At 35.4% G+C, this 17,309-nt stretch overlaps 3 protein-coding genes across 7 annotated transcripts; all 3 read right to left on the reverse strand.

The window, feature by feature from the left end:
* Positions 1–2,408, reverse strand: AT5G45180 (Flavin-binding monooxygenase family protein; the record flags this gene model as incomplete). Its single annotated transcript, NM_123886.2, has 5 exons — positions 1–274; positions 702–1,051; positions 1,268–1,332; positions 1,450–1,690; positions 1,959–2,408. The coding sequence occupies 5 exons, from the start codon at positions 2,406–2,408 to the stop codon at positions 1–3; spliced, it is 1,380 nt and encodes a 459-aa protein (NP_199331.2).
* A 493-nt stretch (positions 2,409–2,901) lies between these two features.
* On the reverse strand, positions 2,902–7,731 carry AT5G45190 (Cyclin family protein). Of its 3 annotated transcripts, NM_001161291.1 has the most exons (9): positions 7,540–7,696; positions 6,331–6,587; positions 6,242–6,265; positions 6,122–6,139; positions 5,819–5,893; positions 5,344–5,478; positions 4,942–5,117; positions 4,701–4,852; positions 3,442–4,597 (listed from the first exon to the last, which is right to left on the reverse strand). In NM_001161291.1, exons 2-9 carry the CDS (start codon positions 6,553–6,555, stop codon positions 3,630–3,632), a joined length of 1,773 nt encoding a protein of 590 aa, NP_001154763.1. In that variant the 5' UTR covers positions 6,556–6,587; positions 7,540–7,696; the 3' UTR covers positions 3,442–3,629. The 3 variants fall into 3 exon arrangements, with proteins under 3 accessions (NP_199332.2, NP_001329973.1, NP_001154763.1); NM_123887.4 differs by lacking the exons at positions 6,122–6,139; positions 6,242–6,265 and having other exon boundaries at positions 2,902–4,597; positions 5,819–5,900; positions 6,329–6,587; positions 7,540–7,731; NM_001344595.1 differs by lacking the exons at positions 5,819–5,893; positions 6,122–6,139; positions 6,242–6,265 and having other exon boundaries at positions 2,999–4,597; positions 6,329–6,587; positions 7,540–7,710.
* Positions 7,732–9,484: 1,753 nt separating this feature from the next.
* AT5G45200 (Disease resistance protein (TIR-NBS-LRR class) family) lies at positions 9,485–16,300 on the reverse strand (the record flags this gene model as incomplete). 3 transcript variants are annotated; one of them, NM_123888.2, is made up of 5 exons in its annotated part: positions 9,485–10,619; positions 10,684–11,661; positions 11,736–12,050; positions 12,180–13,356; positions 15,670–16,300. In NM_123888.2, 5 exons carry the CDS (start codon positions 16,152–16,154, stop codon positions 9,789–9,791), a joined length of 3,786 nt encoding a protein of 1,261 aa, NP_199333.1. In that variant the 3' UTR covers positions 9,485–9,788. The 3 variants fall into 3 exon arrangements, with proteins under 3 accessions (NP_199333.1, NP_001332396.1, NP_001332395.1); NM_001344596.1 differs by lacking the exon at positions 15,670–16,300 and having other exon boundaries at positions 9,551–10,619; positions 12,180–13,385; NM_001344597.1 differs by lacking the exon at positions 9,485–10,619 and having other exon boundaries at positions 10,629–11,661; positions 15,670–16,154.
* Positions 16,301–17,309: the final 1,009 nt, after the last annotated feature.

Genomic DNA, 17,309 nt, shown 5'->3' on the forward strand with positions numbered 1-17,309 from the left:
CTAAGGCTTGAGATTCATGTCTTTAGACAAATCATCGGCATGTTGAATGCTGAAAGTGGAGAAGCAATGATTTTTGAAGAATCTGCTTGATCTTCTCATAACGTGCATTTCTTTAAGGAATTGATCCAACATCTTTTCTTTGCTCGGTAATGTGAATTTACCGTCCAAGAGCTGACTGAGCCACCTTGAATGTAATTCTGATGATTTCAAATTAGAGCTGCTTTGAACATATCCGATGAAACCCATGTTTGGTATCAACGGATGGATTGTTCCCCTGAAAATTTTAGTAAATTAGCATCGTTATTATATAAGCAACGGTCCAATTTTATATAAGCAACGATTATTATATAATCGTTATCTATTAACAATTCTTTTGAAAATTCTATGTAAATATATAGTCTTATAAACCCGTAAGGCCACAATCGTATGAGCCATATAATTTTTTTTCGGCCTAGAAAAATATTGTAAAACTATATATTATTATCGTTTTAACCATATCTTTAGGTGTATGCAATTTTTACATAAAATGAAACTTTAGAATTTTTTGAATTGTAACACATGTTTTCTTAAATATATAAGCCTTTTACAAGAACAAAAGACATGTATATTTTGTTACAGTATCAAATTAGCACAACATTTCGGAATAGTCTAGAACAAGTTTACTATATAAAAAAAAAAGTGTATTAAAAAAGTGTACGTACCTGTATAAAGGCATGATACCCCAAGGAAACTCAAGCCATGATCGAAAAGGTTCAGGGACAATGGCTTTGAGCTTCTTCATGCCATCATATCCTGTCGCAAGTATCACAACATCAGCTTCTAGGGTAGTGCCATCCTCAAACTCAATCCCTTCATCATAAAACCACCAATTTGTTGTCCTTTTGAAACGGATCATTCCCTTATCCGCTTCTTCAAAGAATTTCTCTGGCACGAGCGCCATTTGACAAGAAGCATAGTCCTCCTCGAATGCATGGTCCGGTTTAAGACCATATTTCTCTAACGGAAGCTTCCACAAAACATATGATTCGATGAATTTGGAAACTGTGGCACGCTATGTTTGTCAAATACATTGTTTGAAAACAATTAGAAAGTTTGCATGATTGCATGCAAATTATATATAGGAGACGAAATTGAGTGTTTGAAGAGGACGAACCAGAAGAGAGAAGATTATAGTAAAGAGAGTTCTAAACTAGCTTTGGTTAGGCCTCTCATGAATGAATTGAGAAGCTCTAGTTGAGTAGAACAAGAAGAATGGTAGACCCCAAACCCAATAATGTGGGATCACCCAATGTGGTGTTCTCACCACCATTGTGCATGTTTTCCCTTCTTTTCCTGAAAATTTTAAATATATTATTTAGTTCAAAATATTTTTGAGATTTTAATCATATTACATGATTGACTAATCAAAGACTTACCTGTAAAAAAAAAATATATATATATATATTATACCTTGATTAGCTAATGCAGACTCTAACGCCAAATCAATGGCTGATTTCTTGAAACCAATCACGGCCACTTTCTTGCCATGGAGGAGTTGAGAAGCTTTTTCTTTCTGCAACTTGGAGTAATCCATGGAATGCAACACTTTCCCTTTGAATATCTCCGGTCCTTTCTTCACCGGAAACGTGGGGGTTCTTGGTACATCGCCATATTTTCCTGCACATACTACCACGTACTCAAATGCATGCCACTGCATGCACACACACAAATGCATATTATTAAAAAGAAACGTTTTACAATATAATAAACAAATCTAAGTAAACTTGAATCCATTATGCATGCAAAATGTTTTCAAAAGTTGAAATAAGTTTAATAAAAATATTTATACGCCGCAAAAAAAGAAAAAAAAAAAAAAAAAAACGATGGTTCATATACATATGATATGTAACATATCCCAACAATATGGATTTGCAAACAAAAATACAATAAGTGATTAGATGATATCAAATGTAACAAACCTGGATGTCTCCATCCCCGGTATTAACGGCAACTTCCCAGACAGGTTTTCCAGGCAACAAGTTGCCGTAAGCACCGAGGTCTCCCATCTGCAAAGTCTTACCATCACCGATGAACCTAAGTTCAACGACTTTGGAGTTGAATTTTATAAACTTTACAAGGTTAAAATGCTTTGCATAAGCCTCCAAATAATCCAATACATCGACATAAGTTGGGAAGCTGCTTTCGCCTCTGTTCGGCCAAAGGAAATCGGAGAGCTCATAGCTTACTCGAACCGACTGGAGCTTAGTTGTTTCATACGTACATTTTCTCCAAACACCTCCAATCGAATCAGAGGCTTCAAAGACTTGTGGATGGTGACGTGCTAAGTGCTTAGCGGCAGCTAAACCGCTAACACCCGCACCTATGATAGCTACTCTTGATGAAGTATGCATATTGTAGTTGTAAGCCATGAAAAAGATTATGAAATAGAGAGATATTATAAAACTTTTTATGTGGAAAATATTTTGAGATTTGTTGATTTGCATAGAACATCTTTATAAGGTGCTATTGGGTCGGATCTTGTCTAGTCGGATCGGATATAGCTATTTGGGAGCATGTAAGTTGAAAGTATAAGAGTTTTAATGTCAATTAAAACCAATGCTAAGATTAAGAAAAGTGACGTCATGATTCTGACGTTTACAAATGGCGTCAGTTATCTAAGTGAAACGAGATAGCTTGTCCCTTTTAAAAGCTAAAGTTTGGATATGTGCGACACGCTATTAACAAAACAAAACTAAATAATTTCTTTACGTAGGTTCAGGCTTCTTTTGCCAAACTCTAGGTTGGTGGAAGTTGATTTTTTTATATTTTATATTTAGTCTAGGAACAGAATGTTCTACTCTATAGATCTCTTCCTTTCTTTTCTAGATAACAGAAGAGTTACATATTTAGTTATTTTCGTTCTTTCTTTCTACATGCTTTCTTTGTATTTATGCTTCCGAATCAGATGGCACTTCTCCGATAGGTCATACAAAATATCACTTTTCGAAGAAAACAAAATCTGACAGACTTAAAAGTACATATAGTTCATTTTGATACCGTACAATACAAAGGTTTCTCTCTTTTACATCATATATAACTTAAGAAAACATTGGTCGTAACAATATTTTGGCATCAAAAGTAAACTCAATTCAACAATGTACAGTAACAAAGAAGTTATCAAGTGGACTTAACCACAACCTATACATTACTTCCTATGACCTGACACTAATTTTACCGTACTAGAGGAAACTTTTTCACAATGCGCATCAATATAAGGAAACGAAGTAAATGTGACTATGAAGTTGCCAAGCAGAATCAAACCTTAGCCCGGTTTAGATTAGATGGAAAAAAGCAGGTAATTATGCATAATTAAAGAACCCTAGCATGGAGTGGTTACAGGAAGAAACACCTAATTAGCTTCTCAACATCCTTTTAGGATGATGAGTCCTAGTTCAAGTCGTTGGATTGTGCAAAAATGCCACGAATAGATATATAATCAACATAAAATACAGAGAGCATGGTTCCAACGACTGAACCGACCCATGTAGAAGTCAAGTTCACATGGTTGGGCATCGAAGTGCCAAAGGTCTTTTAAAAAGACCATTTAGATGGAATACAAAGAGTAGCAGTTTTAATAATCATTACCTCTCTTATGAATGGTTATTCTCTTGTGAGTGTCTTCTGTGCTCTCTATCACCATGATGGCTACTACCTCTGCTCGTCTTATGGCTTTCTTCCCCATTCTCACTATTGTGGCGTCTCTTTCCTTCTGACTGCTTTTCAGGAGGGCTTCCCATTTTTCTCTTTCTGCTATGCATCATCGGGGACACATTGTTGTTTACCATTTCACCTTCCTCTGTATTTTTGACTTCTCCTTTAACATCTAAAATCTCACCATGTTCTGTACCCATGAGATCAGAGTTCTCCGCCTTTGGCCTGCTCTGTACTTTCCTTTCCTTCGTCTTTTCATCCTCAACAGCTAGTTGCACATCTTCCAGTTCTCTTTCAATCAAATCATCCTCATCCATCAAATCCTTTTTCCTCGTTCTTTCACCTAGCAACTTCTTAGCTTTCTCTCGTTTAGCCTTCACCTTATCTCGAAGCAATTTCAAATCTTTTGGCGATTGGCTGATTAGGGCATCACCCACATCAACATTTCGAGATTTATGAACAGCACCATCATCTTGTAGCTCTCCACCCTCTCTTTCTGAGTTGTCTTTCCCAGGTCCCTCAACTAAAGGTCTAGAGTTATGGGGGGCTTCTCTCACATTGTCCTTATGGGCTGGATGGCTTTCAAGATGTAGGCTGCTTTCTTTTGTTTCTCTCTCTATCTCCTCTTTGTTATCGACACTGACATTAGCTGCCTCACCACCCCCATTCTCATTGTTCTGATTCAATACTCCTTTGGATGAACCCCCATGATTATCAGAATTTGATTGTTCATGGGTTGAACGTACTGATGACGTTTGCCTAGAACCAACATGCTCATCGGTTGAAACCGCATTTCTGGAGCCTGGTCGCTGAGCTGACCCTCCACCTACACTACTCTCGACTTCACTTCCTTGAGATGCAGGGACACGATTTTGCTCATAAAGCTCAAGCATTTGGTTGCTAACATCTGAGATATACAAAAGACGATTACTCTTGAAATCATAAAGAAAAAGGGAATGGAAGTCAAACAAGGAAACAAGAATTGTCAAGTCAATTCATATTGTACATACCCTCCAGTTGTCTGGGTGTGACATCAAATTCTTGCCACCAAACCTTCTCTCCATCTGATGGTAACTTCACTTTAAGGAACTTGGCCGCAAGAAATATTGCACCAGCCGCAATATGATGAGGCTTAAATTGCAGGCAGAGAGATGTCCGTAGACTGCAAGCCACTTTTCATTGTATGAAGACGAAAATACAAGGCACATAGAATTATTGGAAGCTTTAGAAGGAAATAGTTCTTGAACGTACCCATCATTAACAAAATTCCATGCAACTTGGGCAAGTGCATTCTGTGCAACCTTAAATTTCTTTATTGCTTCTACCAGGGGTTTATAAGGATGATAAACATTGAGGTCAAAGCCTAGAGTGGAAAGAACAATTTTTTCTCCGTTTAATATAAGCTCTTTTTGTTGCTCATATACTTCCTGAAAAAGTGATATAGGTCAAATACATTTTGATATGCTGACCAACAGACAATAAATCAGGACCAAAGGACCATGGTTCTACAAAACAACGAAGCAAAGTCTGTAGCTAATACTAAAACCTCAATGTCAAATAAAACAAAAGATATGGGGAAAAAATGATACGTTCATCTATAACTAGTAAAACAGAGGTGAGAAATTAGGAAGATTCAGTAGTAAGATGGAATACCTTTTGCTTGATTTTCTGGGAAGCACCAGGATCCTTCTTGTTTATAATCTCATAGGAGACAAAAATAACATCTTTCAAGGGCCGTGGAGTTTCCTCAACCTTTCCAGCAAGGAACATGCATACAGTTGCAATGGTCTGCAGAAACAACATGAAGAGAGAGCTCAGTAAAGATCCGAGTATTTTTTTCCGCTCTAGAAGAAATAACAACAATCACAATTCACTAATTCTGCATAGAATAAGTAAAAAAGAAAAATCTAAATCAAAGTGGTAGCGAAACTATAAATGAAACTACAATAATGAGCTCTCTATAAATACCATGAAAAATGGCAAGGAGATGGATCCACTATATATAAAACCAATACATTTCAATACCTTAAATACTAGCCAGACTACAGCATAGTGGTTCAAACAACACAGAATAGAGTCATTTTTTTTTAAGCATTCAACTTGTTCAGGTGCAAAACAATAAACTCACCCTTCTGTCATTCTTTGCATGTGATTGGCGAAAGAAGAATCGATGACAGAAGATTATCGCTGTAGCTATTGTAACCTGGGGACTGATTGGAAAACTATATCAGCGACTTTCCAAGAGAGCCAAAAATTGAAATCTCTGAACAATGCAGAAACCATGACTACAAAAGCAAAATTAAGACAGTGTGGCAGTTATGTCTTCACCACTAATAACTGTCTCTTCCTTGTATTCATGCCAAAGAAAGAAAAATTGAGATAAAATAAACACAACTTCTACAACTTTCCGTTTAAAGGTGCTAGAACTAACATCAGTACAAACGTATGCCTAAAACCATCAGCAGCACATCAAATTCCAATTAAACGAAACCTATATGTAAAGGGGTAACTATTATCTGTCCACAATGATGATGGGACGGATTGGACGAACTATAATGTCAAGAAACCAAGCCAACTTGAAGCAGTTAAAGGAACAATGCACAGAAAGAAATCTAAGATGAGGTGATAGAGAACTTACACTTTCAATCTCATGCCCAAGTCCTGCAAAAATGTACAGTAGGATTTGCGGAGGTATGTTTCCTTCTTTAAGTCAATACCATCCAACCTTGACGGTGAATTCTCTTCTATTTCTTTTCTTCCAAAATACCAGCGGGAAACCTCTTCTTGCTTTTCATGGGAATTCCTTGAGTGTGATGAAACTCCACTCTCACTGTAAGAACATTCCCCAGCTAGTACTCCAGCCATTAGTATCTTCTAAAACCAAAAATTATCCCCACCTAACAAAAGCAGAGAACCAAAATGTGCATCACTTTACAAATAATAATAAGCCTGAAACTCAACACTAGAAAGGACAATTAAAGAGAACATAAGAAAAACCAGATCGATTCCCCAACAAACGAAGCTATGATCTTTGTAATTGCATTAAAACCGTATCTTTGAATAACAGATAATCTTATAAGCATTTAGAAAACTCTAAGAACAGGAATCAACTGAGGTTTCTAACAGTACACAGAAGGGCACAAAGGGGGAGATACTGATTCATGATTAGTGTCGTAAAGCAGAGTAGCAAAATGACAGCAAAGAACCAAAATTTGCTTCACTTTATAACAATCTGTGCAACCTAGCAAAAGCAGCGGACCAAAATGGGGCATCTCTTTACAATGGTAATAAGTCTGATACTCGACACTAGATAGGATAAGAGATCATCAGAAAAAGTAGATAGCTATGTTTTTTATACCCGCATTCGAACTTTGGCTTTGAATAAGAAATTAGCTACACGGAAGGGCACAACGGGGAAGAGACTAGTGACATGGCTTCAAGGAAACATAACCACATAGTCTAAAACGAGAGTCAAAGGGGATAAATCTTCTACAAGCTATGAACATGAATCATGCAAAGGATGAACCTTTACGAATTGCAAATCATGGAATCGAACTTGTGGTAACAACTTGATTAGGCTAAAAATTCATCACCAATTAGATACATTCGATCAAAATCCCAAAATTTTCTCAAAACACGAAACGATACCTAGAAAATTAGTAATTGAGCAGGAAAAAAACAGATCCAAAGGGTTTCTATAGAAATTAACCGGAAGATGGAAAAATTCGTTGAGAGATTCACTTGACGGTGGACAAAAAAGAATACCCAAATCGAGAGGATAAAGGAAATCAACGAGAATTTAAGACAGTAATTGAACGAGGGAGGGAAACAAAAAGATGGATACTTTACCTTAACTTCAATGGAATTAGCTTCTCTAGTTGCGAATTGCAGAAGAAGATGAAGAATAACGCGTGAAAATCAACAAACCCTAACCCTAGAGAGTCGCGAGAAAACGAAAGAGGGAAGAAGAAGAAAAAGGGGATAGGAAGTATTCTAAAGAGTTGTGATATTAAAAGCTGAGACCAGATTCACTTCTTTCCCTTTTTTCACATTAAAAGAATATAAATAAATTCATAAGCTAATCACTAATCGTCTTTATTGATATCTTTAACATTTGTTTTTTGAAATGTGATAAGAACAAAAAGAAAATCGACGGAAAAAAAAAGAAAAAGAAAAAGAAAATAGGAAACAGTTATTAGGAATTAGAAATCAAGAGATAAAATAAATATTAAAAGCTTATTATATTTTATATAGGCCTAGGTTATAAAAATGCGACTTTATAATTTTTATTATTTAAAGTAAATTTTTTAAAGTTGTTAACTCAAAATGACCGCGATATACGTAAATCACAATATATACATATATCACAAATTAAATTTTAATTATCTACTAAAGCTTTTGAAAAAATATAAAAATTTCTTCAAATATGTTTTTTTTGTGTATTTTGTCAAAAGTTTTGTTTTTTTCTTTTGTTTTGTTAAAATAACTCCAAAATTTGGATGTCAACTAAACATATAAAATGGTGAGATGTATAGATAAAGATTATAATAAAATATTCAATAGTATCGAAGATGAATGAGAATTAAGTATATATATGTTTGTGTAAAACATTTATGACAAGTTAGCAATATTTATAGTTTAAATCACATAGTATACTGTAGTAGTTATTTAGTAAACAACAAAAAAAATTACGTTATTTAAAAATATTTAGAGAGAATATTGAGATTAGAGTTATAACATGGGGCAGATGTAGGTAGAGGAGAGGTGAGGCACGTGCCCCACACTCATTTTTCAATTTTTCATTTTTCAAACTAATAAATATGTATATTTTAGTAGTTTAAAAAAAAGAATTAGATTATATCAATGTAAATATAATTTCTTAAAATTTATGAAATTCATTGAAGTTGTGTCTAGGCTTATGCTTTAAAAAAAAGAATTAGATTATATCAATGTAAATATAATTTCTTAAAATTTATGAAATTCATTGAAGTTGTGTCTAGGCTTATGCTTTAGAAACTTTGATCAGATTTGATTTTTTTTGGATTTGGATATTTCTGGTAGAAGAAGAGACTATTATCCATTGGGGTTTTATGATTATTCGGTTCGGGTAGGTGTAAGATTTGGAATGGTCGGAAAAAACCTACAAGTTGTTCAATTTTAATAAAAATGGTTTCAATTAATTAAATTTGGTTACATTTTGCAAACAATTATACATTTTTGACAAAATATAACTAATCCGACTCGAACCCGAATTTAATATGCCCACAAAAAATCCGATAGGTTTCGGGTTTAGTGGGTAAACTCGAAAAAACCTAGTAAAATCTGAATAATATGTGGATATCTAATATTATATTAAAGTTTTTCTTTTTTTTCTTCTTTAAATTTATAAGTATCTTTATTTTTTCATATTTATCTATACCATTATAAACTAATTTAGATAAACACTCCATAACAAACAATTTAATTTTTTTTTATCTTTATAAATTAAAGGATCCTAAATTAAATTAGAAAGAAAAATAATAAGCTTAGCAAAAAAAACAAGAAACCCTTCCCAACAGGAAAAAGAAAAAAAAAAAAAAAAAACACAGAAACCCTACGATACATTGAGACATGTGATCTTGTAAATTAACTCGCGAGATTCCCAAAGAAAGTGAATATTAGGTTTTGATTTTGAAAACCTACCCACGAAGCAATCGATTGCTAGAAACAAAGTAGGAAACCTAGCCTAAAGTGCTCTGTTTCAGGGAGAGTCTTTCAATCAAATTGGGAGAATTAGGGCTAGTCAGTTCGTAGTTCGTGTTTCATTTTTTAGGTTGAAAAGGTCGTAAAACATTAACTAATTAACTTAAGAAAAATATTTGCCAACTTAAAAGATAATGACGTAAGGAATAAGATAGTTGTGTGCAGGAGACCCAATCAAAATTATCCCCAAAACTATGATTTGACGGATCCGTGGATGATACACCAACAATGCTTGCCGTTGAATTGAATTTCGATCGGACATTAACCGGGAAGCAATTCCGGTACAGTCCTCTCTCTCTTGCTTTCTGTACATATGCAAGTGCTTGTTTCATGATTTGATCTCTCCTTTTCTCTTGTCAATCCCGCCAAAATCTAAACACATTTAAAAACGAAAGGCAATGTGCGTTGTTAACGTCCCTCTCTATCGCTACCTCTCTAGTGGAACCATTACGGACACTCATCAGTACCTTCTTCTCACTTCTCTTTGGACTTTCTCCCATTAGTGAGCTTAATGTCACTAAGCTCTCTGTGTCTTCTTCTTCTTCAACTTCTCTTGAAGCTGCGAAAAGCATTGCTTCCTCTATGATTTCTTCACTTCCATTTTGGTAACAACTTTCTCCAACGTCCGTTATTGAACCGGAGCTTGTACCCCCACTGGTAGTTGTAGTTACATCAGAATAATTGTCTGTACACAAGCTATGATCAACATTAGTGTGTGAATAGATGAGACTAAAGCCGCACTTGACGACAGTGCAGTTTGTAACCTCTCTTGTCCCGTCCGTAACTTGGAATCTTAGTGAAGCCTCGGTTGCAACACATCCTATACTGTCGTCACTTTTCATGAAATTCAACCAGCTGGTGTAGCCGATAAAGACATGATCAGACTTGATCTCGCGGGCTTCATAGCTTCCATGTTCAGTCCAACCACCAAGAATGCAACTAAACTGGAACAAAGTCTTGTCTTCTTTTTTGAACTCACCGCTACATGTAACTAAGAGCCTGTTATTCTTTGATATGTAGTCCTTGAATGAGACCACAGCACAAAGAGCTATACCGGCAAGCCCGCCTGCGTTCCAATGTCGCGGCAGGTTTTGCTTCAACTCTAATCCAACCGTTCGATGATTGAACCACCCGGGCACTTGCCATCCGGGAAAGCAGATTCCGATCAGAACATCGAGAGCTAATCCCTGAAAAAGGTTGGTGTCAACAAGAGAAAATGCAAGGAAAGATGTTGTGAATGAAGGGGAATACCTTTTCATAGCGAGCTAGTGCGTTTGACATCAACTGGATTTTCTTCCGAGGGTAGGATTCGATGCTATTCTCCTCAACTTTATAAAGTTTGGTACAGTTAGTGAAGATAAATGTGGAGTGCAAATGCTCTGTTTCCGCCAGAAGAGGATCTGAAAGGATGGAAATCGTTTCCAATGAAATGCAGCCGTGTGCGTCTAACCATTGAAGATTTGGTGGAAGCATTGGAACAGAGACAAGATTCTTGCAGTGCTTCAAGTCAAGCCAGTTTAGATGGTAGAGATAACCAATACTCCTCGGCAAGATTCTGAACTCATTACTGCTCAGAGATAAACGTCGCACTGACGATAATCCGTAGATTCCACGCGGCCATTCACACAAATGGCAGTTTGATTGGGAAGATGTCAGGCCTTGATCAGGAGATAGGTGATGCAAAATGTCAGGAATCTTCTTTATGGCTGTTCCGTCTAGTAGTAAAGTCTTTAAGTGTTTCAAGTTTTGGTTAACTTCTGGGAAACTCTCAAGGCTTGAACAACCAGAGAGTATTATTTCTTGAATAGCTTTTAGGTTTCCTATAGAGTCAGGGAGACTCAACAGATTCTTGCAGTCTTTCAGTTTCAGCGAGATAAGCTTTTGGAGGTCTCCGATTGTTGAAGGAAGTTCCTTAATGGCAGTGCCATCTAAGTACAATTCTTCAAGATTCTTTGCAATCAGCTTGAATTCCTTAAACCTTGAGCAGTTGCTGAGGATTAAAGTTCTTAGACCAACCAATGTTATATCTGGAAGAGACTCGAGGCTCGTACATCCTCTCAGATTCAGGAACATGAGACTTTCCATGTTCTGCAGCACTTGAGGAAGCGTCTTCAGTCCCGTGCAGCCTTCAAGGTTTATACTTTGAAGCTTTTGAGCCCGCGATAAACCCGATAATGAGTGCAGCTTACTTGAATGATTCAGATCCAGCCACTGTAAGTTGGATGTATCCTGTGATCAAAATGCAACATTCTTGTTATGATGTTATAGCATTAATCTTTGGTATGCATAAAAATTATATATACCTTCTCCTCCTCCCAAATCTGCTCAATCTGACTATAAGGCAGCTTGAGGTCGATAAGATTCTTTGGGTCAAAATTTATAGGAAGGTTCTTCTCCGGATATTTAAGCCAGTTAAGATATCGAAGCTCTTGCGGCAGGAACTCGAGTCCCTCGGGGAAGTTTAGTTTGCTGTCTTCAGCTTCACATTCTCTATGACAATGAGAATTGTAGAACTTCAAGTATCTGAGATCATCCATTTTGTTGAACGTGTCACTGTCTAAGCCCATTTCCTTTACCTCGAACATGTCAAGGTAAACTCCTCTGACCTTGGTTGCTTCCTGGGAAAATGTAAAATAGTAATAAGTGAAGTGGCAAAAAAAGATAAGAGTTTGGTTGCGACTTAGTGGAGTGTGCTATACTCTTAACAGATTTGTGTTGGTAATAATATAGAGCTTAAACTTACTAACCGCTTTGTTCATGAGAACATCAACAATCTCAGAGTGCTTTGAGAGCCTACGCTCACTTGTTGTATTTTCAGAGGATGCTTGCGAATTCAGACCTATCGCGAAAGTATACAACAGATCATTCATCTCGACACGATCGCCACTAATGTCGATCAAAAACTTATCGGCTAGATCAGTTATTTCACTCGCATCTGCGTGAGCCGAAGAACCAAGCAATCTCCTCACGTAACTCTCATTCTCAAACCTGAAGAAATAGGCAATGTCGAGGAACACGATCTTGTGCTGCTCCTTAAGCTCGTCATAAGGTATTCTCAAAACATCTTGAATCGTGTTGCTTGGGCTATTAGCAAGAGCACTAAGCTTTTCTTTCCAGTAACTCTCGTCTTTACTACGAAGCTCACGAGCAAGCAGCTTGAGAACTGATGGATGTCCCATAGAGTAATCCACAAACTGTTTTGCAAGATCCGTGAAACTTGGCTGGTAGAAACCGTCACTAGCAGAAAACGCGTGATAGTTGAAATGGTTTAGGGCATCACAGCTACTCAGCCCCGGGACGAGATAAGTGCTGTTGAGTCCTTGAATCACCGATTTGCTGCTCGTTGTGATCACAATTCTGCTTCCTGCTTTTATCCAGTCACACCCACCAAGAATCTTATCTATCTGACTCTTGTCACCCACATTGTCAAGAACAACAAAAACTTTTTTTCCTTGTAGTTGAGTCTTTATGTAGTCAATCGATAACTTGGCTCTATTTCCATCTCTCCCATTGTTTTTGCTCTTCCATAACCCGAGCAATAGGTCCGTGTGCAGCGTCTCGTCTAAAAAAGGCTCTGGCTTCTGGCTCACGTCATCTAGAAACATCTTATGCAGGAAATGTTTTCCACATTCACTGAATAGTCTCTTGGCAAGAGTCGTTTTACCTATTCCAGGCATCCCAACAACGCCGATAAAGCGAGTGACATTTTCAGATTTCAACTCTAGCTTCTCTTTTAGTTGCTCTACCCTTGTTTCAATCCCATGGAGTAGAGAATCATCTGAAGGAGTAGTCTTAGGCTCTGCTTCTCCTTCTCCTTCTCCTCTCGGCGATTCACTTTCTCTTCCTCGTGGAATCTCCCCTGAAATTGTTCTTAGGATTTCCTTTACATGCTCCACGATTTGTTCAACCTCCGCACCCTCGTCGCTTCCAAATAAGAGAGAGAGAGAGACAAATAATAATAGTCAGTCAATTTTTCTTAGATTTATTTAATAACGAAACAAAAGAAAGAATACATGTAATAATGCTTAATAGATGTAATAACTAGCTTGAATTATACAGAAAACTAATAATACATGTAATAACTAGCTTGAATTATACAGAAAACTAATAATACATGTAATAACTAGCTTGAATTATGCAGAAAATTTTACGTACCAATGTTATTAACCATAATTTACACAATGCATTTTCAATGAGTTAGTAATATATGTGGACATGTGATACTCTAACTCTTTTACATATCACCTAACCTGGATGGTCAATAAAATTTGGGCAATTCTCAAAAATATCAAACTTGAGTTTTTGTTTTCCAAAAATACCACAAAACTAAAATTAAATTTTTAACCTTCGAAACTAAATTATTAACATAAACACTAAACCATATTCCCAATACCATAATGTTAAGAAAAAGTTAACCCAAACGTAACTTAAAATTTTAAATTATGAACCCTTGAAAACTAATTTTTGTGTTTGTGTTATTTTATGAAAATCAAAACCTTCTATTTGTATATTTGGAAACAAAACTTGAAAGTGTTGTATTTTGCAGAATTTCTCATAAAATTTAGGACCATGACAACTTTTGTGTATCTATATTCCTCAAAATATAACACTTTCAAGATATTTTTACCAAACAAACTATTAAAATAATACCAAAAGTTTTGGTTTTCCAAAAATATCACAAACACATAAATTAATTTTTAAAGGTCCAAAATTTTAACTTTTTAGGTTTGGGTTGATTATTTTAGGGTTTAAGTTTTAGTTTTGAAGGTTAAAAGTTTTAATTTTAGTTTTGTGGTATATTTGAAAAACGAAAACTTAAGTGGTATTTTTGGAACATTAAACTAATAAAGTAATAAAACCAAACACATACAACCAAACACAACTAAAAGAATTTCACAATTATTATAAAATTCAAAATGTCCATATGATATTCCACAAGTAATAATAAAGACATTTAAAGGATTTTGTAAAGATTTAAAATAATGGTTCTCATATAATTTTTGTTTGATTTGTTTTTATAATTTCTTTGAATCATCATATAATATATAGATTACTGAAAATCCACTTTTTTGCATATATTTTGATTCAAAATTTTTTTTAAGTAGACATTTATTACTCAATTACATATGAAACAAAAAGTTTATTTAACGTTCATGTCAACTAAAATGTTTAGATAGTGGTTCAATCATGTTATAAATAAAATCAAAATGGATTTAAATCCAAATGAGAAGGAAATTTAACTTAACAAGCATATAAATTTAAAAGTTTGTATTTCGTTAAATTTGATCCTCTCGTCCAACTATTTAGTTTTTCTCCAAATTAAAGATTGCTCATGGTCGGACCATACTTGCAGAACTACCACGGACTAGATCATATATACTTTGTTCCCTAACTCGTGCCATGCTCTGTTTTAACAGCTGCCTTATTTTCCAGTTTTGTTAGGTTTTCATATTTAAACTCTTTGTATATATTTTTCTATTTTGATAACTACACATTTTAAACAAAATATATATATCATTAACCCGGCGTTACGACACGAGTTAGATTCTCATTTTATATTTTGTGTATACCACCAATATTAGAATATCAGACATGCAAGTATTCTATGGTTTACTCTACACTCTCCCAAAAGTGGAATGTGTTTTCTACACTTAACACTATGTTCTACGAAAATTAGAATAACTGTTATAAACTTGACATTATGTTCTTCGAAATTTAATTGTATTATGCGACGTTTAGAATTATGTTAAACAAATAAATCGAAACATAAATAAAGGAAAATGAATATTTTTATAATTATTTTATCTATGCAAATCGTAAATAGTTTTAAGATTACGTTTACAAATTTTAGAAAACGTATAATTATATCAAAAGTTTAATTAAATTGTTAATTTCCAAATGTTAATAATATCCACACTCTAAACGAAGTGCATATGTAATTATGTGAAAACAAGACGTGAAATTAGAAACTCGTTATGTATTTCTAATTAAAATAAAATTAATTAAATCACATGGTAGAAGTGCATATCTAAAAACAAATACTTGCGTTTCAAATTTATCCGTTCGGATATTAATGGAGTACTACATGTTCATATGAGATCATCGGATTAAAATTATTACTCACAGACTTTACAAAGAAAAATGACAAAATAAAAAGTCAAGTTTTTTTGGTTTTAATGGCAAAGAATGATTGTATTATACTATGAACGTAAAGTTTTCATAAAGAGAGATAAATACCTATTTTCCTCCACCCTCTTGCCTGTCTTCGAGGTCACAAACTCTAGAGCCTGCTTCCATGGCTCATATCTTTCACTATGACGCAACACTAATGTTTCTAATTTTTCACCAAACGATCCTGTTAGGAACCTCACGATTTTAACGTCCACCTTGTAGAACACTGGAAATACCACCAAGGTCCCTGCCTCCACACACTCTTTGATCTTTACCAGCTCATTTAAGCACCATTGTGACTCAGTGTACCTGCTTGAAATGACCACAATCGCAATCTTCGACTCTTGTATTCTCTGGAATAGGTTTTCCAGACCTGTGCCCATTGTTTCTCGAGTGTCTATGAACACGTTGATTCTTTCCCTCTCCAAGGCTTTCAGTAGATGACTGATGAACTTGTGTCGCAGCTCAGCTCCTCGGAAATTTATGAACACTTTATGTTGCGGCGGCGGCTGCTGCTGGTGAACCACTACGTTTGAGGAGGAAGTCGCCATCAACGTTGGAGTTGTTTTTCCTTTCTTTTGTACAAAATGAAGGACACAAACGTTTTCTTTTTACTTCTTTTTGCAAAGTGGCAAAAGCTAACTTTCTTTTAGATTGGTGAGGAAAATCAATCCTAAAATTATTATGATTTATGAACTGTAGTGACAATTGATATTGCACCACCAATGTCTTATAAATATGGGAACACGTGATTATATATGCTTGGATTGCATTCCTCCGATAAAAAAGTTATATTTTTTAAAACAACACGTCATTGGATATTCAGATCTACGTCGACTAACTTCAACACGTCACTCATGCATATAGGTTAGTAGATTGGCATAAAGATATCTCCACTCGAGCGCATACCTGTGAGTATGTTGGCACTTGGCATATAGATGTTTCTTGTAGTTTTTACTTGGGAGTTGTCTTATCTATGCATAAGATGAATTAATTTGTTATGCGCTTTCTTACTCTTAATGGACTCACTATGAAAGATACTTCTGCCTTCTGGACTTATTACGATCTCTCTAGTCACTTAACAACACTCCCGATGAGAAAGTTCAACCTAAGATCAGTTGATCAGTCAAATCCCAGTGCCTTAAGACTTAAGAGCCCCCCCAAACCTTGTAGTGGATCAGCCTCGATAATGTCTCATAATTCATAGGAGCTTCCATGGTTCTAGCTACATCATCATGCGGGCTTATCAGGGTTGGTCATGAAATTTTTAGTGCGCCATACGGTTACATCATATGATCATCATGTGTTCATGCCGGCTTGTCGCATAATTTAAACATCACATAAAGTGAATAAAACATCTTAAGTTGTCTAGGGAGTTTGCACCACCTTTTAAATATTTTGTGGTCTAACTGCTCGAAGGAGTTCACTAATCAAATCCAAAAGGGCACTTCCTAGTTATACAAAGGTAAACATGAAACAAATGCAATCGACTTTAAGAAAGAATCACCTATGTAGAATTACATATATATAAATGTATTTAAATAATTAGTATCCGAAATTTAATAGATATATGTTGAGCATAATATATACGAGCCCAATAAAACGTCATTTTGCCTTCTTGAATTGGGGCGAGTTTAGATGGTCACATGATCAAACATAAAATAAGAATGACAATAAATCAAGACAAATAAGTTGACGATGAACCC

Source organism: Arabidopsis thaliana, chromosome 5 (genome assembly GCF_000001735.4).
Source record: "Arabidopsis thaliana chromosome 5, partial sequence".
NCBI classification, from domain to species: Eukaryota; Viridiplantae; Streptophyta; class Magnoliopsida; order Brassicales; family Brassicaceae; genus Arabidopsis; species Arabidopsis thaliana.